At 40.0% G+C, this 27,615-nt stretch overlaps 1 protein-coding gene across 16 annotated transcripts in view; it reads right to left on the reverse strand.

Moving 5' to 3' along the window:
• Positions 1-27,615, reverse strand: part of ALPK1 (alpha kinase 1) — a 146,251-nt gene that overhangs the window by 31,354 nt on the left and 87,282 nt on the right. Inside the window, exon 2 of one of the 16 annotated variants that reach the window (XM_023548593.2) lies at positions 17,896-18,016. The exons of 14 other annotated variants lie outside the window; for them this stretch is intronic. In XM_023548593.2, the coding sequence (XP_023404361.1) occupies positions 17,896-17,919 (24 nt within the window). In that variant the 5' untranslated portion in view covers positions 17,920-18,016. Of the gene's footprint in view, positions 1-17,884; positions 18,017-27,615 lie in introns of those variants that run through there. One more of the 16 variants, XM_023548595.2, reaches the window with a different exon arrangement.

The following is a 27,615-nucleotide window of genomic DNA, read 5'->3' on the forward strand; positions in this document are numbered from 1 at the left end:
GAAAGGAGCTCAATTTACTGCAGCACTCCCGGCCTCTCTCTACACTGTAGCTCACTCTGCCCCAGAGGAGGTGAAGTGACTAATCTGATTGGTAACTTTGGGAAGAATAAACTAGACAGGCACCCAGCGGTGTCACTAGGGTTGTTGTCAACCAGTGCAGTAATTCATGGTGTCACCCCTCTATGGACCTCCTCCCAAAGCAGACCATACAGAATCCTTAGTAGTGTTTTTTGTACTAATATTACCTCATAAATCCTAATTCCCATATATCACTCCTTCTTGTCCTTTAATTACTACTTCATTCTCAAAGAGTTATTGATATAGGTACACAAATACTAATTACCAAACCCAGAAACTCCGACAAAATCAGAGGCTAGAAAAACACCGGCAGCAATGAAAATAACAGCGTGTGCTTGTAGCGCATGCAGATGAAACCATGTGATTCAAAGCGTCACTGTAATTGGGTGATGATGACAGCGCTGATTAGAGTGCGTTAGAAGGTTCAGACAGAACATTAGCATAGATTTGTAGCCTTGTAGATATACTGATACATGTAAGCTGGGCTTATGAAAAAGGTTTTTGTTGTTATAACTAATTATAGGGGTATTTTTATAGACAGTCATTTTGGTGTCACCTCCTCTGATAGTGTCACCCAATGAGGTCCACAACCCCTGCACCCCTCTAGTGATGCCACTGCATGTACAGCTTAACGTCTCCTTTCTCTTGGGAACAAGCTGTGTACAGGAAGCAGATTTTTTTCTGCTCTTCCATTTCATAAGTCTTATCTATGAGGTCACCCTGTGTGGGTGTTCTGCTTGGCCCAATATTTCCTGTGACTGACTGAGAAAATCTAAGTAATTTTGGGGTTCAGTTAGCAGACTGCCTATGCTCTAATACTAAGCTTTATCTTCTAACTTAGACTTTACCAGTAATAAAGGTAACATTTGATCTCGTCTGCCTAACTCTTCTATTTCTCAGTTCGCTCAGAATCCAGGATGAAAAGAGCAGTGTTATTGGAAATGCCCCCGCTACCACACATTAATCATTGCCTGACATCCTATAACCATTTCTAAGGAAAACTTCTCAGCCCACAGCTCCCAGTTTCTAAGCAGTCATGTTTTTTGTTATTTGACCTTGATATAGCTCTTCCCTCCCTGCGGCCCCCCAGATCAAGGCTAACCTAAGAGTAGAGACCTGATAGCTGGTCCCATGATTCTGTGGCCTAGCTTGAAAAAACAAACTGATCATTCTGGACCAAAAACAGAATCTTCCAGTTGTAGCAGAATAGAAAGAAACAGAAAGTGGAGGGTAGCTAAGCCATGTTAATAAGCAGTACCAGAGTGAAGGCCTAAGAATGAGGATGGCCCTGAATCCAGATCCACCTGTTTGTGAGTTCTCTTCTTGGTGTTATACATGTCTCTTTACTGTCCCATGTGTATCCTCATAACAATGTACACCCCCTTTTATGAGTTTTCCTGAGGGAGTCTCTGTTCCTTACAACCAAATAAAGCCTCACTAAAACGGAAATGCTCAAAATTTCAATTGAAGCTTGTCAAATAAACCATAAGTTGAAAAGTACAAGTTCTAAAATGAGAATAATTCAGTCATTTGATATCCATAAATTATAAATTCAAAGATGAAAAACAAAATTGGTCATTTTATGTATGCCCAGCTCTGTCTAATAAGGCCAGTCTCTGAGCAAGACTTTTTCCTGAGTGAGTCAGTTACACACAAATACAGTCCTTTGGTTTCCAATCTCAGGTGCTAACTGCAGAATTTGCAGCTTCTGCCACTGTCAGGTTCCTTCATACTTTTGCTTGGAAATAACAACTCTATTTTTGTCACTGGGCTCATGACTATGTGCCCCAGAGGGTACTCAGCGAGCCATATTGACGCCCCTCTGATGTACTTCGGTGTATATTTAATGTTTTCTTTTGCTCTTCCTTCTCATAGGAGTTCCGCTTCAGTTTCCTGGTGACTGTAATGTCTACTTATGATGCAATGTTAGAGACAGGCTCTTCTCCAGAGGTGATTCCTCACCTTTCCATAGTAATAACAATAATGATTTCCATTTGCATAGTACCACCTATGAACTAAACTCACAAATGTTATTTCCTTTAAGCTTTACAGTAACTCTAAATCTAATTAAGGTAAGGAAACTGAGGCCAAGAGGTTGGTTAAGTGACTTTCCAAAGTTACAAAGTCGATAAAGGTTAGAGTCAGGAGGGGACTTGAGGGTCAGTTTGTCTTCTGCTCTTCCCATGTGGTCTGATCAAAGTGACTTGGAGCACCCAATGCCTACTCTGGGTATAGGCAGCTGGGTCTTTGGGGCTAGGGCTAAACTCACAACTCATTGAGTTTAAACAGTGACTTTAAGGAATACATGCATACCGCTGAGATATTGTGAGTGTGGTTCCAGACCACTACAATAAAGCGAGTCACATGAATATTTTGGTTTTCCAATGTGTTTAAAATTCCATTTACAGTATACTGTAGTCTATTAAGTATGCAATAGCATTGTCTAAAAAAATATATACATACCTTAATTAAAAAAATATATTATTGCTAAAAAATTCTAACCATCATCTGAGACTTCAGCGAGTCATAATCTTTTTCCTGGTGGAGGGTCTTGCCTTGTTGTCCATGGCTGCTGACTGATCAGGGTAGTGGTTGTTGAAGGTTGGGGTGGCCATGGCAATTTCTTAAAATAAGACAGCAATGAAGTTTGCTGCATTGATTGACTCTTCCTTTCATGAAAGATTTCTCTGTAGCATGTGATGCTGATAGCATTTTACTCACAGTAGAACTTCTTTCAAAATTGAAGTCAATTCTCTCAAACTCTGCTGCTACTTTATCAACTAAGTTTATGCCAATTCTAAATCCTTTGTTGTCATTTCAACAATGTTCACAGCATCTTCACCAGGAGTAGAAACCATCTCAAGAAACCACTTTCTTGTCTCATTCTTAAGAAGCAAGTCCTCATCTGTTAAAGTTTTATCATGAGATTGCAGCAATTCAGTCACATTTTCAGGGTCCTCTTCTAATTCTAGTTCTCTTGCTATTTCCACCACACCTGCAGTTACTTCCTCCACTGAAGTCTTGAACCCCTTAAAGTCAACCATGAGGGTTGGAATCAACTTCTTCCAAACTCTGGTTAATGTTGATATTTTGACCTCCTCCCATGAATCATGAATGTTCTTAATGGTATCTAGAATGGTGAATCCTTTCCAGGAGGTTTTCAATTTATTTTGCCCAGATCCATGAGAGAAATCACAATCTATAGCAGCTAGAGATTCATGGAATGTATTTCTTAAATGATAAGTTTTAAAACTCAAATTTACTACTTGATTCATGGGCTGCAGAATAGATGCTGTGTTAGCAAGCACGAAAACAACACCCATCTCCTTGTACATCACCATCAGAGTTCTTGGGTGACCAGGTGCTCTGTCAAAGAGCAGTAATATTTTGAAAGCTTTTTTTTCTGAGCAGTAGGTCTCAACGGTGGGCTTAAAATATTCAGTAAACCATGTTGCAAACAGATGTGCTATCACTCAGGCTTTGTTGTTCCATTTATAGAGCACAGGGAGAGTAGATTTACCATAATTCTTAAGGGCCTTAGGATTTTTGGCACGGTAAATGAGCATTGGCTTCATCTTAAAGTCGTCAGCTGCATTAGCCCCTAACAAGAGAGTCAGCCTGTCCTTTGAAGCTTTGAAGCCAGGCATTGACTTCTCCTCTCTAGCTATGAAAGGCCTAGACGCCATCTTCTTCCAATACAAGGCTGTTTCATCTACACGGAAAATCTGCTGTTCAGTGCAGCCACTTTGTCAACTATCTCAGCTAGACCTTCTGGGTAACTTACTGCAGCTTCTGTATCAGCACTTCCTGCTTCACCTGGCACTTCTATGCTATGGAGACGGCTTCTTTCCTTAAGTCTTGTGAACCAAACTTTGGTAGCTTCAAACGTTTCTTCTGTAGCTTTCTCACCTCTCTCAGCCATCATAGAATTGAAGAGAGTTAGGCCTTGCTCTGGATTAGGCTGAGGTTTAAGGGAACGTTGTGACTGGTTTGTTCTTCTATCCACACCACTGAAACTTTCTCCCTATTGCCAATAAAGCTGTTTCTCTTCTTATCATTCGTGTGTTCACTAAAGTGGCACTTTTAATTTCCTTCAAGAACTTTTCCTTTGCATTCACAACTTGGCTAACTGTTTGGTGTAAGAGGCCTAGTTGTTGACCTATCTGGGCTTTGGACGTGCCTTTCTCACTAAGCTTAATCATTTCGAACTTTTAATTTAAAGTGAGAGATGTATAACTGTTCCTTTCACTTGAACACTTAGAGGCCATTGTAGGCTTATTAATTGACCTAATTTCAATATTGTCATGTCTTAGAGAATAAAGAGGCCTGAGGAAAGGGAGAGAGATGGGAGAACAGCTGGTCAACGGAGCAGTCAGAACATACACATTTATTAAGTTTGCTGTCTTATAAGGGTGAGGTTCATGGCACCAAAAAATAATTACAATAGCAACATCAAAGATCACTGATCAAAGGTCGCCATAACAGATATAATAATAATAATAATGAAAAAGTTTGAAATACTGTAAGAATATTGTGCCAAAATGTGACGCAGAGACACAAAGTGAGCACATGCTATTGGAAAAATGGTGCCCATAGATTTGCTCTATGCAGGGTTGCCAAAAACTTTTAATTTATAAAAAATGCAGTATCTGTGAAGTGCAATAAAGCAAAGTTCAATAAAATGAGGCATGCCTGTACACAGCCTTCATTACGATGAGAGAATTCTGAGAAAAAAACAGGAGCAAAAAACCTAGAGACCAAGTGAAAAAAGTGTTCTTGTTATATATCTAAAAAGACAAGAAAACTTCCTTCGAGATGGCCTTTAATCTCACTGTTTTAAAATTCTGTAGTAAATATTGGTGTCATGAGAGTAAATGATGATTAGCTAGTGATTACTCCAATTATTCACTCCTACTGAGTTTTTTATTTTTTTCTACTGAGTTGCACTGAAGCTTTGTAAATAGAGTGGAATCTTCCTGTGAAGTGGTCTCCTTGAGTTGAGGAGACAGAGCTAGGAGTCTGGGGAGGCTAGAGTGGCTAGAGTTTGCAGGGCAGAGTACCAGAAGGAGAGAGTTACAGAGATCTTCAGAGGGTCCCCCTTGAGTCTTTAGCAAAATACTGATCAGCTCATGTACGAAAGAAATCACCAAAGGCTGGGGAAAAGAGCCAACCAGAAGGAGCAGCGGAAACAATCCTCAGGCTTCGTGCAGTTTGTGTTTTCTCCAGCCAGAGTGAAAAATCTTGTCATTCACAGGGTATGATAGAGTATTCAGAGTGTATTGCTTCAATAAAAGCCAAAAACAAACAAACAAACAAACAAAAAACAACTATTCTGATGCAGACCCCAAATTCTCATAAAAAGAGCAGACTTAATGGTCTGACTGAGACTAGAAGAATCCCGGCGGTCATGGTCCCCAAACCTTCTGTTGGCCCAGGACAGGAACCATTCCTGAAGACAACTCATCAGGCATGGATTGGACTGGACAATGGGTTGGAGAGAGATGCTGATGAGGAGTGAGCTACTTGTATCAGGTGGACACTTGAGACTGTGTTGGCATCTCCTGTCTGGAGGGGAGATGGGAGGGTAGAGAGGGTTAGAAACTGGCAAAACGGTCACGAAAGGAGAGACTGGAAGGAGGGAGTGGTGGGCTGATTCATTAGGGGGAGAGTAAATGGGAGTATGTAGTAAGGTGTATATAAGCTTATATGTGACAGACTGACTTGATTTGCAAACTTTCACTTAAAGCACAATAAAAATTATTAAAAAAAAACTATTCTGGCTTACAACAGCCAACATCACCCTAAATGGAGAGAGCCTGAAAACATTCTCACTGAGATCAGGAACCAGACAAGGATACCCTTTATCACCACTCTTATTCAACATTGTACTGGAAGTCCTAGCCAGAGCAATTAGGCTAGATAAAGAAATAAAGGGCATCCAGATTGGCAAGGAAGAAGTAAAAGTATCTCTATTTACAGATGACATGATCTTATACACAGAAAACCCTAAGGAATCCTCCAGAAAACTACTGAAACTAATAGAGGAGTTCAGCAGAGTATCGACATACAAGACAAACATACAAAAATCAGTTGGATTCCTCTACACCAAAAAAAAGAACATCGAAGAGGAAATCACCAAATCAATGCCATTTACAGTAGCCCCCAAGAAGATAAAATACTTTGGAATAAATCTTACCAGAGATGTAAAAGACTTATACAAAGAAAACTACAGTAGACTTCTGCAAGAAACCAAAACAGACTTACATAAGTGGAAGAACATACCTTGCTCGTGGATAGGAAGACTTAACATTATAAAAATGTTTATTCTACCAAAAGCGATCTATACATTTAATGCAATTCCGATCCAAATCCCAACCACATTCTTTAACGAGATGGAGAAACAAATCACCAACTTCATATGGAAGGGAAAGAGTCCCTGGATAAATAAGGCATTACTGAAAAAGAAGAAGAAAGTGGGAGGCCTCACTCTACCTGATTTTGGAACCTATTATACCGCCACAGTAGTCAAAACAGCCTGGTACTGGTACAACAACAGACATGTAGACCAATGGAACAGAGTTGAGAATCCAGACATAAATCCATCCACATATGAGCAGTTGATATTTGACAAAGGCCCCAAAACAGTTAAACGGGGAAAAGACAGTCTTTTTAACAAATGATCCTGGCATAACTGGATATCCATCTGCAAAAAAATGAAACAAGACCCATACCTCACTCCATGCACAAAAACTAACTCAAAATGGATCGAAGACCTAAACATAACATCTAAAATGATAAAGATCATGGAAGGAAAAATAAGGACAACATTAGGAGCACTAATACCAGGCATAAACAGAATACAAAACATTAATAAAAATAATGAAGAGAAACCAGATAACTGGGAGCTCCTAAAAATCAAACACCTATGCTCATCTAAAGACTTTACCAAAAGAATAAAAAGACTACCTACAGACTGGGAAAAAGTTTTTAGCAATGACGTTTCTGATCAGTGCTTGATCTCTAAAATCGACATGATACTGCAAAAACTCAACTGCAAAAAGACAACCCAATTAAAAAATGGGCAAAAGGTATGAATAGACACTTCACTAAAGAAGACATTCAGGTAGCTAACAGGTATGTGAGGAAATGTTCACGATTATTAGCCATTAGAGAAATGCAGATCAAAACTACAATGAGATTTCATCTCACTCCAACAAAGCTGGCATTAATTCAAAAAACACAAAATAATCAATGTTGGAGAGGCTGTGGAGAGATTGGAACACTTCTACACTGCTGGTGGGAATGTCAAATGGTGCAACCAGTTTGGAAATCGATTTGGCGCTTCCTTAAAAAGCTAGAAATAGAACTACCATATGATCCAGCAATCCCACTCCTTGGAATATATCCTAGAGAAATAAGAGCCTTTACACGAACAGATATATGCACACCCATGTTCACTGAAGCAGTGTTTACAATAGCAAAAAGATGGAAGCAACCAAGGTGCCCATCAACAAATGAATGGATAAATTATGGTATATTCACACAATGGAATACTACGCATCGATAAAGAACAGTGATGAATATGTGAAACATTTCATAACATGGAGGAACCTGGAAGGCATTATGCTGAGTGAAATTAGTTGCAAAAGGACAAATATTGCATAAGACTACTATTATAAGAACTTGAGCAATAGTTTAAACTGAGAAGAAAACATTCTTTTGTGGTTACGAGAGGGGGGACGCAGGGAGGGTAGGACAGGGGCGTTCACTAATTAGATAGTAGATAAGAACTACATTAGGTGAAGGGAAAGACAGCACACAATACAAGGGAGGTCAGCACAATTGGACGGGGCCGGAAGCAAAGAGGTTTCCTGAATGAACTGGGTGCTTCAGGGGCCAGCATAGCAGGGGCGGGGGTCTGGGGACCATGGTTTCAGGGGACATCTAAGTCAACTGGCATAATAAAATCTATTAAGAAAACATTCTGCATCCCACTTCGAAGAGTGGCATCTGGGGTCTTAAACGCTAGCAAGCAGCCATCTAAGATGCATCCATTGGTCTCATCCCACCTGGATCAAAGAAGAATGAAGATCACGAAGGACACAAGGCACTTACGAGCCCAAGAGACAAAAAGGGCCACATGAACCAGGGACTACATCATCCTGAGACCAGAAGAACTAGATGGTGCCCGGCTATAACCGATGACTGCCCTGACAGGAACACAACAGAGAACCCCTGAGGGAGCAGGAGAGCAGTGGGATGAAGACCCCAAATTCTCGTAAGACCAGACTTGTTGGTCTGACTGAGACTGTAAAGACCCCAGTGGTCGTGGCCCCTAGATCTTCTGTTGGCCCAGGACGGGAGCCATTCCTGAAGCCAACTTTTCAGACATGGATTGGACTGGACAATGGGTTGGAGAGGGATGCTGGTGAGGAGTGAGCTTCTTGGATCGAGTAGACACTTGAGAGTATGTTGGCATCTCCTGCTTGGAAGGGAGATGGGAGGGTAAAGGGGGTTAGAAACTGGCGAAATGGACATGAAAGGAAAGAGTGGAGGGAGAGAGCGGGCTGTCTCATTGTGGGGGAGAGTAGTTGGGAGTGTGTAGCAAGGTATACATGGATTTTTGTGTGGGAGACTGACTTGATTTGTGGAGTTTCACTTGGAAAAATTGGAGCACAATAAAAATTATAAATTAAAAAAAGAACTATTCTGGCTTATAGCATCCCTATAGGACAGAGTAGAACTGCCCCCATAGGGTTTCCGAGGGGCAGTTGGTAGATTCAAACTGCCAGCCTTTTGGTTAGCAGCCGAACTCTTAACCGCTACACCACCAGGGCTCCTTTGCTTTAATAGTGGGCCTTAGACTAAAGACTGCTCTTGTTCCACTCTACAAGTTTTAAAACAAGCCTTGAATAGATCAAACTGTCTTCTCACTTGGGTGACTCCCAAAATAAAGTGTAAGAATATTTATAGGCATACAAAAGATATCCACCATACAATAAGGTAAAATTTACAATGTCTGGCATCCAGTCAAAACCTACCAGGCAAGAGAGAAGCCCATATTGCAGAGAAAAATCAACCAATAGAAACAGGCCTAGAAATGACAGTTATTATAACCGTATTCCACATGGTCAAGAAGGCAGAGTAAAAATTAAGTACATGAAGTAGAGAAAAAAAAAAAAAAGATGAAAACTTCTAGAGATACAAACACGTCTAAGATAAAACCATAGGGATCTGGGTTTATTTCTTGCCTCAATCCTTTACTTGCTGTCATGGATTGAATTATGTCCCCCCAAAAATGTGTGTATCAGTTTGGCTGGGCTATGATTTCCAGTATTGTGTGGTTGTCATCCATTTTGTGATTGTAATTTTGTGCTAAAGAGGATTAGGGTGAGATTGTAACACCCTTACCCAAGTCACATTCCTGATGCAATGTAAAGCGAGTGTCCCTGTGGCCTACACTACCTTTTATCTCTCAAGAGATGAAAAGAAAAAGGAAACAAGCAGAAAGTGGGGGATCTCATCCCACCAAAAAAGCAGTGCTGGGAGCAGAGTTCGTTCTTTGGACCCAGGTTCCCTGTGCAGAGAAGCTCCTGGTCTGGGGGAAGAATGATGAGAAGGCTGACAGAGAGAGAAAGCCTTCCCCTGGAGCTGACGCCCTGAGTTTGGACTTTTAGCTTACTTTACTGTGAGGAAATAAATTTCTCTTTGTTAAAGCCATCCACTTGTGGTATTTCTGTTATAGCAGCACTAGATGACTAAGACACTTGCCATGGAAGTTATTTAATATTTAACCTCTCTGAGCCTCAATGACCTCATCTGTGAAATGAGGATGATATCTATTTGCATTGCTGTTTCAGGATTAGAGGGAAGAATGCTCTGCATAGAGGTAGGCATACTGCAGCTGTGCCCACATGGGACAAGGAACACTATAAAACAAAACAAAACAAACTAGGAAAAAGAAGTTCACTCACTCCCACTCACTGTATGGCAAAATATCAATAACTGACAGAGGCAATCTCCTAAAATAAGTGGCAACAGAATTTTCAATAAAGTAAAAAGGAAATAATGGGTTATGCATATAACATCTATAAGGCTTAACTCAAAAAATGGCTAAGCCTCTAACTTCTTTTAATCGCTTTCTTCTCTTCACTAACTCTGAGGAGCAATGTTACTAGAAACTGAGAAAGAAAAAGGAAAATGAGCAGGCTGTATGGCACTTGGTGAAGGAAAGCTGGTTCTTGAAAGGCAGCCTTCTGAGCACACACGTGCAAGTGGCTGTTGGCTGGCCCCAATGGAGGAATCCCTCCCCAAGCACCTGTAAACCAATGCTGCAAACACCCTATTCTGCACCCCGCACCAACATGCCATATATTTGAGCAGAGAACATTGCCTAATCTATTTTTCCCCCTTCTACTCTTAATAGATTGAAACACAAAAGCCTGAGAGAGGGTGACCTGCCAGACAAAAGGGCCTTTGAGTTCCTTGGAAAAGTAGACTTGGAGGAGGATGGAAGGAATCCAAGTGGCCCTATTATTTCCACTTGCACTAATTAGACATTTTTCTGTCAGCTATTGAGCACTGCTGAGAGGCCAAACTCACTGAATTCATTTCTAAAGTGTTTACAGAAGTTTGCATCTGTTTGTGTCTCTTCAGGAGGAAAATAAGCACTTCAATAGCATTGTGGAAAACCTAAACGAAGCATCCTATTCTGGAGGACCTGGCATCCCCGCAGCTGCATAATTTAGCTCTGTTCAGGGCCCAAACCTCTCGCATCTCACTCTAAAATCTAACGATGCAAAATGCAGAGAAGTCAACTCAGGAGAATCTTTTCTTTCTTTCAATTTTCTTTTCTCTCCCTCTTTTGAAATGGCGGCATGCTGGGCGGGGTACACGGATTTAGGTGGGTATCATTCTTGCAGCCCCTCTCTCGTGTCTCTACCAGCACTCTGAGAAATTAATACCCACTTTCATTTGCTGCCAAGTGAGGGGATAGTAAATTCCTCAGCAGCAAAGGAGAATACATCACCATCCTGGGAATCTCCCCCAAAATGTACACCGAGGGAGCACTCTGACATCAGAAAGCGAGGAATGAAAGGAGGCCAAAGTGTGTGGTAGGGAAGGGACACTAAAGAGAAAGTTCCCCTACATGCTAAAATGTGCCTGGGTTATGCACAATTAGATTAACATGAAAGAGAACCTCTCTCCCTCCCCCACCCCCCGAAAAAAGAAAGAAAAAGAAAATAACACAAAAACCCTAACCCATTGACTACATGGGCAGGGCCTTTGAAATGCATATTGGTCTACATGGCATTTGTTCAGTATTCTTTTTGTTTGCGTTTTCCCTGCCTACGACTGACCTACCATGACACAGGACTCAAAAATATGATCTTTTTAGGTAGTGTCACAATAACAGAATTTTAGTGTTTTAAAGAACGTAGTATAACTCAAGTTCAAAAATGAACAGGAATTCTGTCTTTATCTTTCCAAGGAGTCTGACTTAAGGGGAAGTTTGTCCAAATACATTCTCCGAATTGTGTTATTCTTGTTGAGCGACTATGTTTAAAAAAAAATATGTATATGTGGATAAAAGAGTGTGCTGAATTTCTAAAAAGATAGGTACACACACAGTTGTTTTTTTCACGTCTGTTTTCAGACAGAATGAGAAATATGGGGTTCTAATTCAGTTTATGGCACAAAGGGAACTTCATGGCTAGGAAGCTGAGTCAGGTGGTAAAGGAATTAAACTTCACAATGAGATTTCAATGCACAGATGATTGAAAAAATGCTAAAAAGCCTTTTCTAAGGGCTTTTGCTGAACAGCAGCAAGGAAAAGTATGTGCTGTTTTCATGGTTCCCTGCATTAGCGCTAGCCCCTCCCGATGCTGATCATCAAGTTTGGGTCCCAGCTATGGGTTCAAAGCCACGATGTGTTCACAGCAATGACAATGGCAGCTGTTCTCAAGGGGGGCTGGGTGAGGGGACTCAGAACCGAAGCCATCTGGCACTGCAATTGGCAGGAGCAGTGTAAAGGGAAATTATTGCTGCATAGCAAATTGGGAGATTGGAAAAAGGAAGGGGAAAAGGGGGAGGATGTCCTGAGATGAGGAATTAGCAGAATAAACAAATAAAAAGTGATTGTTGTCTGCATAGTTATGTGTCACCAGTAAAATCAAAGGAAGAGTATAACGGGACTACTCAAGGTCAATGGAAGACTGAACATGGCATGCTCTGTATTTGTCCACCCTCTGAAACGTGAGAAGAAGAAAGAGGGAAAAAACTGAACTTTAAGTTCTATGTCCAGGATCTGTTAACATTTCATCTGCCTTTCCTTTAACAATAGAAAATGCAGATTCAAGCATGTTTGGAAAATAGTTATAAGCTTTTTCTCTCTCTCAATACCTACAGATAACATTTTGCATCATCTTTCCCTGCAATTTCTCCTTCCTTTTCTCAAATCTACTGAAGATGCAGCTGGCTGCCTATTAAAGGAAAACAAAGGCAATATCAAAACAGACAATCATCTAACCAGGATTCCGGTTAACCTCATGGCCCCTGGGAGCTGCGTGCCTTACTTGTCTCCTGGACCCCAGGTTGCTATGGCCACCATCACTCTTGGTGATTTCAACATCCACATTATTGATTAATCCAGGACACTGGTATTTCTTGCATATGACCTCCTTCTCTCCAACGATCTTGTCCTCCATCCAACCTCAGTCACCCACTCCCATGGTCATACCCTAGAACTTACCATTTCAACAGTAGCACAGCCAGAATCTCAATATAAACATTCTATTCTCTGATCTTTATCTCCTACTCTTTTTGTCCCCTTCCGCTATAGTCCAACTCCAATAATTCTGCACCCCTTCCAGGACATCCACACAATCCATTGACCCTACTATCTTTTTGCTGTCCCATCAATCCCCTCATGGACTCCTTCATCTCTTTAAATCCCACATGCTTCACAGTAAGGACCCTAGATTGCTTTGAAGAGACTGTTGGTAGAATTGTGAATATTAAGAGTGATTCTGATGAGGGCTCAGAAAGAACTGAGAGCTGTGATGGAAGCTTCTATTGCCATGAACAGAATGTGGTGAGGCTTTGAAAGGAAATCATGAACATGTGATGAGACACTGGAGGGAAGGTGATCCATTTTATGCAGTGGCAAAGAACTTATCTGAATTATGTTCGAAGGTTTGGTGGAAGGTAGAACTTGTAAGTGAAGAACTTGGATGTTTGGCTGAGGAAATTTCTAAGCCAAATCTTAAAGAAGCAGCATGGTTGCTCCTTGCCACTTACAGTAGAATGAGGGAGAAAAGAGATGGACTTAAAAATGAACTGTACAAAACAAAGCCAGAACTTAAAAAAAAAAAAAAATTCTGTTGTACAAACTAAGGAAACGTGTCCTGGAAAAACTTTTACCAAGGGTATGGCTACTCAATCTTTTGCTCAAGAGATTAAACCTCTGACTGATAGGCTTATTTAACTACCAATGCAGTACAAAATGAAAAAAAGCTGCCTAGATCCTGGAATTTTGCAGGCAGGAAAAGGGCCAACGGGGCAATTTGGTTGTAAACATCTGTTGTCCTTCAAGAAAAGGAAAGCACCAGCCTGGGAACAGTTCAGAGATCTGCAGAACTGTTGGAGGGACCATGCAGACACGGCTGCTTCCATTTCAAAGGGGGAACCACTGCCTTCATTTCAAAGAGTGGAAAACTGCCTCCTAGGTTTTAAAGAGTCAGGTCTCCACCAGCTCAGTTCTGGAGTGTGGGACTGCCATGCAGGTGGACCAAGAGGATGGGAGCTACACCTGAAAGCTCAGGGTGTGGGGTTGCTATGCCCAAGGGCAAGGAATGGAGCCTACCTGGGCTGAGGGGTAGGATCACCACTTAATGGACTAGGAGAATGGGGCCACCCAAAGCTGAGGGAGCAGAGTTGTCCCAGTGGGCCTGGAAGGCAGGGCTGATGCCCAAGGCCATGGGGCCTCCACCCAGAATTAGGAAAGCTTGGCCAAAACCCAGAGTCTGGAGTGCAGAGCCATTACCCAGATGGTCCCAGAAAACAGAGGATTATTTTCAAGGCTTGAGAGCTAAGGTAACTTCTTCTGCTGGGTTTTTAACTCATTTGGTGTTTGTGAACCCTTCTTTCCTCCCAATTTCTTTCATTTGTAATGTAAATATCTACCCTATGTCTGTTCTACCATTGTACTTTGGAGGCAGATAATTTATATTCTAGATTTCACAGGTTTACAGATGAAGAGGAATTTTACCCCAGGATGAAACACACTCAAATTCTCACCTGCACTTGATTTAGATGATCCAGAAGATGGGGTTTTGGATTTAGAGTTGATGCAGTAACATGCTAAGACTTCTGGAATGATGTGATGTGGGTAATGTGTTTTGTATGTGGGAAGGACATGAATTTTAGGGGGCCAAAGGGTGGAATGTTATGGATTGAACTGTGTCCCCTAAAAATATGTTGTAAATCCTAACCTCTATACTTGCAGGAGTCCTGGTGGCACAGTGGTTAAGAGCTCGGCTGCTAAACAAAAGGTCAGCAAATAGAATCCACTAGCCACTCCTTGGAACCTCTATGGGACAGTTCTACTCTGTCCTATGGGGTCACTATGAGTCGGACTCCACTAGATGGCAAGGGGTTGTACTTGTGGATGTAATCCCATTTGGGAATAGGGTTTTCTCTACTATGTTAATGAGTCCATACGAGTGTAGAGTGTGTCTTAAGCCAATCACTTTTGAGTTATAAAAGGAGCAGATTAGGCACAGAAGCAAGTAAGCAGGAACAGATAAGTGCCACATGGAGATCTCCAACGAAGGCTAATAAAAAATGCTAGAGAAGCTGAGACAGGATTTTCCCCCAGAGTGGACAGAAAGAGCCTTCTCCTAAAGTGACCTGAACTGAGACTTCTACCCTCCTATACTGTGAGAAAATAAATTGTTCATTAAAGCCGCTCACTTGTAGTATTTCTGTTTTACTGGCATCAAGAAACTGAGACAACAAGCAATAGGTTTCTAACTAAAATCCTTGCCTTTGCCACCCACGTCCCTCTCCCCCAGTCTGTTTTTCACACAGCAGCTAGAGTGAGCCCTTTAAAATACAAATCAATGTCAATTCCCTGCTCCAGAGTTTAACACACCTCCCCATCACATTTAAAATGAAATTTACATCTGCTAAACCATGCCAAGAAGACCCTTCTTTATGATACTGTGACTACTTTAGTGACCATTTCCTGCCATTCTCATTATTTCTCTCTTCTCCAGCCTCCTTGCTCATCCTCCAACAAGTCAAGCATTTTTGCCTTTCAGCCTTTGCACTTGTTGGTCTCTCTGTCTGGAACACTCTTCTCTCAGCTCTCTGCACACCTTCCCCATTCAGATCTGGGCTGGTGGTATTGGTGGAGGAACTCTCATGGGGAAGTTCAAACGGTTATATTGACAAACATACTATTTGAAATGTTAAGTTGTTTTAATGGAATTCTGAAGCTATATCATAGTCATTTTTGACAGGCCTAATAACAAGATCTGGCTAGAGGTTTGACTACTCTACTTGATCTTAGCTTCTGTCTGTCTTACCTTACAAATATGACAATTCCTCTGTCCCTAAGGAAACCCTGGTTGCCTAGGGGTTAAAGGGCTACGGCTGTTAACCAAAAGGTCGGCAGTTCAAATCCACCAGGGGCTCCTTGAAAACCATACGGGGCAGTTCTACTCTGTCCTATAGGGTCGCTATGAGTCAAAATCAACTCCACAGCAATGGGTTTGGTTTGGTTTTATGCATATATATATAAAAAAATATATATACACATCCACCGCCACCACCACCCAATATACACACACATGTATGTATATATACATACATATATATATATATCTATAAAATCCCAGATAACTAACTGAGAAAGGAGCCCTGGTGGTTCAATTGTTAAGTGCTCGGCTGCTAACCAAAAGGTTTGTGGTTCAAACCCACCCAGCTGTTCTGAGAGAAAGACCTGGTGATGTGCTCCCATAAAGATTACAGCCTAGAAAACCCTATGGGGCACTTTTACTCTGTCATATGGGGTCGATATGCTATGAAATCAACTTGACAGCACCTAAAAACAACAACAACTCAACTGCAAAGTGACAACTTAGGAAATGGTTATTCATATCACAAAGTAGTCTTAATTTGGTAGAAAAATTCACTGTAAGATCCTTAAATAGTGAGCTTTCATAACTTATTTAGATACTATAAATATTTCACTGATGACAAATAAGATACTTAAAAGAGGGAATAAAATAGTGGTGTTTCAACCAGGTTGTATGTTAGAATCAACAGGGGTGCTTGAAAAATGCAAGTTATTAGATCTCAATAAAGATCTACTAAATCAGAATCTCTAGGAAGTAGGACTTGAGAATACATGTTTTTAGGAAGCTACCCTCTTCCTCCTCACACACGTCCCAGGTAATTCCGATGCTGTCACTCTATTGACCAGAATTTGGAGTTTCTGGCATCAATTATGAACTAAGTCTAATTTATATAAATTTACACATATTAGGCAAAGGCATGGCCTTACACAAAGAGTGAAGACAAGGTGTCATAGTCCTGTACTTGAAATAATAGCATGGGAGAACCGCTGAGAGAGAGGGTTAGGAGTCTGACCCATAAAAAAAAAAAAAAAAACCCAGTGCTGTCAAGTCGATTACGACTCATAGCGACCCTATTAATGTTCTGCCTGACAATGATTCCAGAAGGCTCAGAGATTTCAATTTCATGTAAAATGCCAGTAGAAATAATTCAAGTTTAGCATCAAAGTCCACCATCTCTCTGTTAGTTTCTTGTACTGTGGTGGCTTGCGTGTTACTATGATGCTGGAGGCTATGCCACTGGTATTTCACACCACCAGGGTCACCCATGGTGGACAGGTTCCAGCAGAGCTTCCATACTAAGACAGACTAGCCAGAAAGGCCTGACGATCTGCTTCCAAAAATTAGCCAAAGAAAACCTTATGGATCACAACAAAACATTGACTCACTTGCTTTGGACATGTCATTAGGAGAGATCAATCACTGGAGGAGGACATCATGTTTGGTGAAGTAGAGGGCCAGATAAGGCAAAGGAGGCCCTCAGTGAGATGGTTTGGCACAACAGCCACAACAATGGACTAAAACATGCCATGAAGATGACGCAGGACCGGGTAACGTTGTACATAAGGTCGTCATGAGTTGGAGCCAACTCTGTAGCAGTATCTTATCTATGTGTATAATAGTCGGTTTTTAATAGCCATGAAAGAAACTTATTTGGCCTCTAGTTTTTATTTAGTGAAAATGTATTAAAAGTTTCAGAATTGAGTTGATACTACTTTCAAAATTGTGACAGATAAGAAGCTGATTTGTTGAGACTATTCTCATGTAGAAAGCTAGTCAAACCAGAGGGAGATACTGTGGGAAGGTAAAAAGAAAAAAGGGCTTTGGCTGAACAGATATGCTAAATTTTGGGCAAGTTACTTAATTTTTTTAATTTAGTCCAAATTGACTCAACAGCAATGGGTTTTTTGGTTTCATCTATAAAATAAGAATAATACTCTCCACCATGTAGATTACTAAAAAGATTAAACAAAAAATACACAAAGTGACACTTCATAGATACTCATCAAATAATAACTCATTGTTTTGATGGATGGATCTGTGGAATCAGTCTCTGAGAACTCAAAAATATAAAGAAAATATAAAGAAAAATATAAAAATATACAGTTTACAAATAAGAAAGAAATTGAACTTTACTAACTTTAAAAAAAAAAAAGAATTCTTACCAGCCCCTTACTTTGTTTGTCAGATGGTTACTCATCACAGATGGTACACGAAAAATTCCTCACTGTGGAATGGCTGACGAGAATTCACTCACTGGATTGTGTTCAGTGTATTGTATTGTAGTTCATATAAGTCTGGTTAAGGAGGTGTACAGATATCATCACAAATCATAGATACTTCAGGATATTTTGTAACATAAAGTAGAAAGACTACAAAAATTTCAAGGCATTTCAGGTTATTTAAAGAATGGTCAAATTTTCAAAGCTTAGGTGCTTTTCTTTTATAAACAGAAATGTGCTTCAAATCTGCCAGCCTCTTCTGTGATGACAAGTGGCTGACAACCGTACGCTACCAAACGGGTATGTTTAAAAATACCTTTTAAATAACGAGGGCAGAAAGTGTGTTTTCATCATTGGATTTTGGTACTGAAAATAATGCATTGCCTGTAAAATAAAATCTCACAACTGCACACAAATGGGAAAAATTTAACACATTTAAAAATCTTGCATATGAAGAGTTTCAATGGGTTTTGACTTACTTTGTTAAAAAAATATCTTCTAAATAACTTGCAGAAACATGCTGTTGACACTAGGGAAGGTGGACATTTATTAGCTGAATGTCAACAAATGATTTTTCATAATTGGTGGATGGACTACAGTACGAGATTCATGAATTTGTAATCATAACTAACCTCTTTTATTTTGTTCTACATATCTTTGGGATGTAATTTTAAAAATGAAGACAACCATTAAAACCAAGTATTAAAATAAACTCTACTAGCCAGACCTTCAAAGCACAATACTGAGCCAAGATTTTTTTTTAATAATTTGTATTGCGCTTTAAGTGAAAGTTTACAAATCAAGTCAGTCTCTCACATATAAACTTATTTACACCTTACTGCATACTCCCATTTACTCTCCCCGTGCATAATGAGTCAGCCTGCTCCCTCCTTCCAGTCTCTCCTTTCGTGACAATTTTGCCAGTTTCTAACTCCCTCTACCCTCCTATCTCCCCTCCAGACAGGAGATGCCAACATAGTCTCAAGTGTCCACATGGTGCAAGTAGCTCACTCCTCATCAGCATCTCTCTCCAACCCATTGTCCAGTCCAATCCATGTCTGAAGAGTTGTCTTCGGGAACGGTTCCTGTCCTGGGCCAACAAAAGGTTTGAGGACCCTGACTGCCAGGATTCTTCTAGTCTCAGTCAGACCATTAAGTCTAGTCCTTTTATGAGAATTTGGGGTCTGCATCCCACTGTTCTCCTGCTCCCTCAGTGGTTCTCTGTTGTGTTCCCTGTCAGGGCAGTCATCGGTTATAGTCGGGCACCATCTAGTTCTTCTGGTCTCAGGATGATGTAGTCTCTAGTTCATGTAGCCCTTTCTGTCTCTTGGGCTCATAATTATCTTGCGACCTTGGTGTTCTTCATTCTCCTTTGATCCAGGTGGGTTGAGACTCATTGATGGTCGCTTGCTGGCATTTAAGACTCCCAGATGACACACATCAAAATGGGTTGCAGAATGTTTTCTTAATGGATTTTATTTTGCCAATTGACTTAGTTGTCCCCTGAAGCCATAGTCCCCAAACCCCTGCCCCTGCTTTGCTGACCTTCGAAGCATTCAGTTTATTCAGGAAACTGCTTTGCTTTTGGTTTAGTCCAGTTGTGTTGACCTCCCCTGTATTGAGTGTTGTCCTTCCCTTCACCTAAAGTAGGTCTTATCTACTATCTAATCAGTAAATAACCCTCTTCCAGCCTCCCTCCCTCTCTCCTCTCGTAACCACAAAAGAATGTTTTCTTCTCAGTTTAAACTATTTCTCAAGATCTTATAATAGTGGTCTTACACAATATTTGTCCTTTTGCAACTGGCTAATTTCACTCAGCATACAGCCTTCCAGGTTCCTCCATGTTATGAAATGTTTCACAGATTCATCACTGTTCTTTATTGATGTGTAGTATTCCATTGTGTGAATATACCATTATATATCCATTCATCCATTGACGGACACCTTGGTTGCTTCCATCTTTTTGCTATTGTAAACAGTGCTGCAATAAACATGGGTGTGCATATATCTGTTCATGTAAAGGGTCTTATTTCTCTAAGATATATTCCGAGGAGTGGGATTGCTGGTTTGTACAGTAGTTCTATTTCTAGCTTTTTCCAAAGTGGTTGTACCATTTTACATTCCCACCAGCAGTGTAGAAGTGCTCCAATCTCTCCACAGCCTCTCCAACATTGATTATTTTGTGTTTTTTGGATTAATGCCAGCCTTGTTAGAGTGAGATGGAATCTCATTGTAGTTTTAATTTGCGTTTCTCTAATGGCTAATGATCGAGAGCATTTCCTCATATATCTGTCAGCTGCCTGAATGTCTTCTTTAGTGAAGTGCCTGTTCATATCCTTTGCCCATTTTTCAGTTGGGTTGTTTGTCTTTTTGCAGTTGAGTTTTTGCAGTATCATGTAGATTTTAGAGATCAGGCACTGATCAGAAACGTCATAGCTAAAAACTTTTTCCCAGTCTGTAGGTAGTCTTTTTATTCTTTTGGTAAAGTCTTTAGATGAGCATAGGTGTTTGATTTTTAGGAGCTCCCAGTTATCTGGTTTCTCTTCATTATTTTTAGTAATGTTTTGTATTCTGTTTATACCTGGTATTAGTGCTCCTAATGCTGTCCCTGTTTTTCTTCCATGATCTTTATCATTTTAGACTTTATGTTTAGATCTTTGATCCATTTGGAGTTAGTTTTTGTGCATGGTGTAAGGTATGGGTCCTGTTTCATTTTTTTGCAGATGGATATCCAGTTATGCCAGCATCATTTGTTAAAAAGACTATCTTTTCCCCAATTAACTGACACTGGGCCTTTGTCAAATATCAGATGCTCATATATGGTTGGATTTATATCTGAGTTCTCAATTCTGTTCCATTGGTCTACATGTCTGTTGTTGTACCAGTACCAGGCTGTTTTGACTACCGTGGCTGTATAATAGGTTCAAAAATCAGGTAGAGTGAGGCCTCCCACTTTCTTCTTCTTTTTCAGTAATGCTTTACTTATCCAGGGCTTCTTTCCCTTCCATATGAAGTTGGTGATTTGTTTCTCCATCACATTAAAAAATGTAGTTGGAATTTGGATCGGAAGTGCATTGTATATATAGATGGCTTTTGGTAGGATAGATATTTCTATACTGTTAAGTCTTCCTATCCATGAGCAAGGTATGTTTTTCCACTTAAGTAGGTCTCTTTTAGTTTCTTGCAGTAGTACCTTGTAGTTTTCTTTGTATAGGTCTTTTACATCTTTGGTAAGATTTATTCCTAAGTATTTTATCTTCTTGGGGGCTACTGTGAATGGTATTGCTTTGGTGATTTCCTCTTCAATGTTCTTTTTGTTGATGTAGAGGAATTCCACTGATTTTTGTATGTTTTTCTTGTAACCTGAAACTCTGCTGAACTCTCCTGTTAGTTTCAGTAGTTTTCTTGAGGATTCCTTAGGGTTTTCTGTGTATAAGATCATGTCTGCAAATAGAGATAATTTTACTTATTCCTTGCCAATCCGGATGCCCTTTATTTCTTTGTCTAGCCTAATTGCTCTGGCTAGGACTTCCAGTACAATGTTGAATAAGAGTGGTGATAAAGGGCATCCTTGTCTGGTTCCCATTCTCAAGAGAAATGCTTTCAGGCTTTCTACATTTAGGATGTTGGCCGTTGGCTAGATGCCCTTTATTATGTTGAGGAATTTTCCTTCAATTCCTATTTTGCTGAGAGTTTTTATCATGAATGGGTGTTGCACTTTGTGAAATGCCTTTTCTGCATCAATTGATAAGATCATGTGGTTTTTGTCTTTTGTTTTATTTATATAGTGGATTACATTAATTATTTTTCTGATATTGAACCAACCTTGCATACCTGGTATAAATCTCACTTGGTCATGGTGGATTATTTTTTTGATATGCTGTTGAATTCTATTTAAGCCAAGATTTTAAAGGCTAATTATATTCAATTACAATTTTAGTGTGAGCAAGAAGCCTTGCATCCCAATTATGCAATTTTAAAAATTATCTTAAAATATTCATTTAATCTTTATCTCATTCTTCTTAAATGTCTACTCTATAGAAATACATTATATATAAAATAGCAATCACAGACATACACCTAACTTATTAAATAAATAAAATTTATATCATGGTACATGCTCAAAAGTTTTTACTGATGGGATGAGCAATAAAGAAAATTGAAGACAAATGATTGAGAATGAGTAGATCAAGGGGATAGATAATTGCAAATCTTCTTTGTGCTATGCAAACACATTCTAAAAAAGAAAAGCCTAACCCAAAGAACCTATGAATTTGTTGAGCTTAAGAATTTTCAGTATTTGCTCTTGTGAGTGAGGCGTGTTTGTTTTATTAAGTAGGGCATGTGACTGCACATCATGAAAGGACCGTGGCAAGTAGAAGGAGCGGCAGAGGAGGAAGGGCCTGCGGTTACATCCCATCTTCCAAAAACCAAACCTGACTCATAGCGACCCTATAGGAAAGAGTTCAGAACTGCCCCATAGTGTTTCCAAGGAGTGGATTTGAACTGCTGACCCTTTGGTTAGCAGCCAACCTCTTAACCGTTACGTCACCAGGGATCCACAGCTTAGCCACAGTTTAAGTTAAGGTTTCATGTTCTTCAAGCAAGTCACCTCATCTTCAAAATGGGCATAATAAATTCTACTTTGCAGGGTTGTCATTAAGATTATATGTTGTAAAGAACATGTTGTTGTTGTTAGCTGCCGTTGCATCATTTCTGACTCACGGCAAATTTATCAGATTGAATCATATGAAATTGCCAGTGCATGACATTCATTGATACAAAAAAATGGCATTTTCATATGGTTCAACCTAATCTAAACAGTCCCCTGCACATGATTGGAACAAAATATGTGGAAATGATAATATTGTTGAAGCTTTTTTATTTACTTAATATATGAGATTTAGGAGGAGATGAGAATCTTACTTGCTCACAGGAGTGAATGAGTATGTCAATAGGATTTATTATTTTCTGGATGTCACTGCTTTCTTTTGTCTGCCCAGCACTTCAACCTGTTCATTTTCAGCTGGCATTTTGAGCTGGGTTGCTCTGCCCACTTGTTTTGGTTGAATCAGCTCTTCCAGGACTTGGCTCAGTCTTTGGGCCTCATTACGGAAGACATAAAATTCATGCCATAGGGTTAGCTCTCATCAAAGGGATAATTCGCATGCCTGATTCTGTAGCAACCGAAGTTTCGTTGGTAGAATTTTAAGGACAAGCCGCCATTTTATCTTCCATTGAAACTTGAAAGTACTGTATTAAGGGCAGTTTTTGGCATGGTTTAAAGTAGGGTTTAAATCCTTGGTGATTTTAATCATACTCTCTCTTAAATTTTTTTTCTCTCTTAAAGTCTGAAAATACATAGGCCTTGGGGCTGATATCTGTTCTCCCAAGTTTCCATTCTGTTGGCACCTAATTTATTTGTGAAGAATCTGGACCTTGTATCTGGCTTCTTTTCAAAACAAGAACTATAATGTTTCAGTAGAAGAAGTTAAAATTTTAAATGTTGATAATTGGAAATTAAGAAATTCCTGTCTTAATTAATTCTGCTCTGAATAAAAAGTCAAATTACACTAATAGAAGGGCCCAAGGGACTGGTTATGGGGTAGCAGAGAGAACCGAATGCAACAAGAGAAAAGCTGCACCAGTCCTACAATGTTTTTGTTAGTTGCTCTCGAGTTGATTTCAACTCATGGTGACCTTGTGTGTGCAAAGTAGAACTGCTCCATAAGACTTTCAAGGCAGTGATCTTTTGGAAGCGAATCACCAGGTCTGTCTTCCAAGGCACCTCTGGGTGGGTTTAAACTGCCAAACTTATGGTTAAAATCAAGCACTTAACTCCTTGTACCACTCAGGGACTACCTAGCCCTACAGTATCATTACCAACGAGTTAATTCCCACTCATAGTGACCCTATAGGACAGAACAGAGCTACCCCATAGGGTTTTCAAGGCTGTAACTCTTTCTGGAAGCAGATTGTCACATCTTTCTCCCGAGTAGTGGCTGAGGGGTTCAAACTGTTGCCCTTTTGGTTAGCAGCCAAGCACTTATCCACTCTGCCACCAGGACTCCTTAGTCCTATTATCCAAAAACCAAACCCATTGCTGTCGAGTTGATTCGACTCATAGTGATCCTACAGGACAGAATAGAACTGTCCCACAGGGTTTCCAAGGCTGTAAATCTTTATGGAAGCAGACTGCTACATCTTTCTCCTGGGGAGTAGCTGGTGAGTTCAAACTGCTGACCTTTGGGTCAGCAGCCCAGCACTTTAACCACTACATCACCAGGGCTCCTTAAGCCCTACAACAGCCTATATTAAAAGGCTCACTTAACCATGGAATTGTGCAGTATTCCAGGAAGAAACACTGAGCTCAGAATTAGGAGACCTGGATATCAGGTTCTGTTGCTCCCACTGCCTGACTGTGTGACTTAAATGGGCCACTTCTTACTCTCTGGGTTTGTTTCCCCACCTACCAAACTTATAGCTTGAAGTAGATAATCTCTACATTTCCATCCAGTTTTGATGTTCTATCATTAGGTAAAGAGGTAATTTGTTTTCATTAATAGCAATCTTACATGTATATATGTACGTATATCCCATGCGTGTATGCGTGTGTATGCTAAAATTATCTCTGAAAACATAACTGGAGAGTAATAATACTTAGTTTGTAGAAGGCCATCAAAAGAGAAGAGAAAAAATTTGCAATTAAGAACATTGTATTTCGAATTCTTACTTAATTGGTGAAAAGGTTCATTGTCTAAGTCACTCAATTAATGATATTAGCTTTTCCATTTCTAAGATATGAGCAGTTCAGTGTTTATACTTACTGTTAGAGAAATGGTTAGAAGTTATGTTTGTGAGAATTGGACACAAATCTATGGGTGGCACAAACAGTAAAGTGCTCAACTACTAGCATGGCAGTTCGAATCCACCCAGAGGCACCTGGGAAGAGAGGCCTAGTGATCTGCTTCTGGAAGGTCACAGCCTTAAAACCCTGTGGAGCAGTTCTACTTTGCACATGAGTTTGAGGTGTCTGTAAAAGACCCAAGAGAAGATATCAAGTAGCCATGCACCCATTTCTTCTTCTGTGTGTTCTGTCTCAGGTAATGGCATCATTGTCCTTGAAGTCACCAAGGCTGAACACCTGTCATCAGTAACCACCCCACATCTGTTATTGATTCTACAGCTAACAAGTAGCCTATATACATCCCTAACTCTCCATTTCCCTGATGTGCTACCCTGGATCATGCCCCTATCAAGAAGCCTGCTATGGATTGAATTGTGCCGCCCCCAACACCCCCCCCCCTAAAAAAATGTGCTGAATTCCTGGCCCTTGTACTTGTAGATGTGATCCTGTTTAGAAATAGGGTTTTTCTTTGTTACATAAATGAGGTCACAATATTGTCAGGTGGATTCTAAACCTAATCACTTCTGAATTATCCAAAGATCAGGATAGACAAAGAGACACTGGGGAAGACACACCATGTGAGAATTGTCTACAAACCAAGAAACACCAAGGAACCAAAAAATGCCCAGAACTACTGACAAGGAATGAGTCAACACAGCTGAGATCCTGATTTGGACCTTTAGCCTCCAGGACTGTGAGAAAATAAATTTCTGTTCTTTAAAGTAATTTAACATTTGTTACAAACTCCATCAGGGTCCTTTTTGAACCAACCATGTAGTTTTCGGACAATGGAGAGATCCAGGTCAGTCAGGGCAAGGGAAGGAACAATCAGGGGCTGCTGAGCAGTGGCTATTTACCAACCATTACAGAAGAATTTTAACATTTTAACAGCCAGCATGGCCCTACTAACATGTGCCCCTGAATGTTAGCCTGGCCCCTCTCATGTATCGCAATAGTCTCATGACTTGTTTTTTTCCTTCCCATTCTTCCTCCACTGAGCCCATTCTAAACACTGTACTACTCTTTCTTAAACACAGAAATAAACTTATTACTTTGCTCCTTTAAAGACCCAGGAAATGGTCCTTCCTCCTTGGCATGTTATACTAGGGTTTTCAGAATCACAATCTGAAATTTTCCTGAGTGCTCTCCTGCAATTTGCTTGGCTGCAGGCATGCTGAACCCTTTACCGTTCTTCCAGTGTAATATGCTTTTGCCTGTTGTTTAGCTTTGTCTGGAAGACCCTTCCTTCCCCATGTCCTCTACCCAGCAAAATTCCGTCTTATTCTTAAAGCCCTTTCCATATGTCACCTCCTCGGAGATTGTATTTCTGTCACTGATCCTCCTAGACAGGATCAATCACTCCATCTTCTGAATTCATATTGTACATCTTCTACCTTGCAGGTTTTTACAAAACATCATCTTTGAATTCTTGGTACCTAGCCCAGTGTCTGGTAAATACTAAATAAAATGTTTTTGGATGAATTCATGATGTGACCTCAGCTTAATTTTATTTTGTGTGAGTCAAACCAATGGTATTGCCAAGCTTCTAGCTGCTATGTCTAGAAATGTGTTAGTCCTTATTGATGCTTAACAGATTTTTATATGTATATGTTCATGTCATTAAGGATGTGTATTTGTTTATTTATTGGCCTGTTCAGTTGGCTAATTATGTCTGAGAGGGACTGCTGACCAATCAGTATTTCTTCAGAAGGCCAGGCTGTGTTTGTCAAAGGTTTTGAGAGAGGTGGTCCATGGAGAGAGCATGAGCAATCAGGGGTTCAAATTGTGACCTTGAGCAAGTTACTCAACTTCTCTAATCATTCATTTTCTTAACTGTGAAATGGGACTAAGAACACCTCTCTTTTAAGGTTGTTGTGAGAATTGGAAGAACTCCCACATATTATTAGATGACCAGTAAATGGGAAGAATCTTTCCAAGAAGCAGGCCTTTGACAAGAGTGGTCCTGTCTCTTCATTCTGGAGGAAGTGTTTCCAGGACATGAAGTGGGTCTTCTCTTTCTTTTTCATTTCTCTCAGTGCTCTGCATCAACTGTCTGGCACATATTGACACTCAGTAAATATTTGTTGGATGAGTGAATGGATGAAAATAGAGTTTATATTCACTTTTTTTTTAATGCATTCTGATGAAAAAGATTTCAGCTATTAAAGCCCCAAAGTGCATAGTTAAAGATTAAAAACTCTTTTGAGAAAACCAGTTGCTAAAAGAATCATGGTGCAAGTCCCTATTACTGTTTTTGCATTCTCTATTACTGACATGAAAACTAGCACCTGGAATAAATGATTCTTTACTAGTTTTAAGAACATTTTTGTGAACCAAAAGCTTATTCATGGAGGGGATTTTATTGTTTCTATTGACAGCGTCTCACCCTCTTACCTGGTCCTCACACCACGTAACTGTCTTTCTTCAACCTGACATTTCATTTCCTGATAAATTCATACTTTGGTTGTTTTTTACTAAGACCCTTCTTCACCCTCTCTGCTCCTAAGTTAATCACACTAGGCTTTTCAAAAAAGCATTTCCCTGCAATCTTGTAATGACCAACTCTTATATTCATTTATCATGTTTAAATTCTTGACGCTTTAATATTTTAAGTAGTTCAAAACTAAAAATATCATCAATATAGATAGGCACCAAGATTATCTGAAGAAGCATATTAGAAAAAAAATACTCTGGAAGTTAAATTTATCCAACTTTATTCATTCACAAAGATTTTTTCACCCAAGATGGCATAAGGAAACAACTAAAT

This window comes from Loxodonta africana, chromosome 5 (genome assembly GCF_030014295.1).
Source record: "Loxodonta africana isolate mLoxAfr1 chromosome 5, mLoxAfr1.hap2, whole genome shotgun sequence".
In the NCBI taxonomy this organism is placed as follows: Eukaryota; Metazoa; Chordata; class Mammalia; order Proboscidea; family Elephantidae; genus Loxodonta; species Loxodonta africana.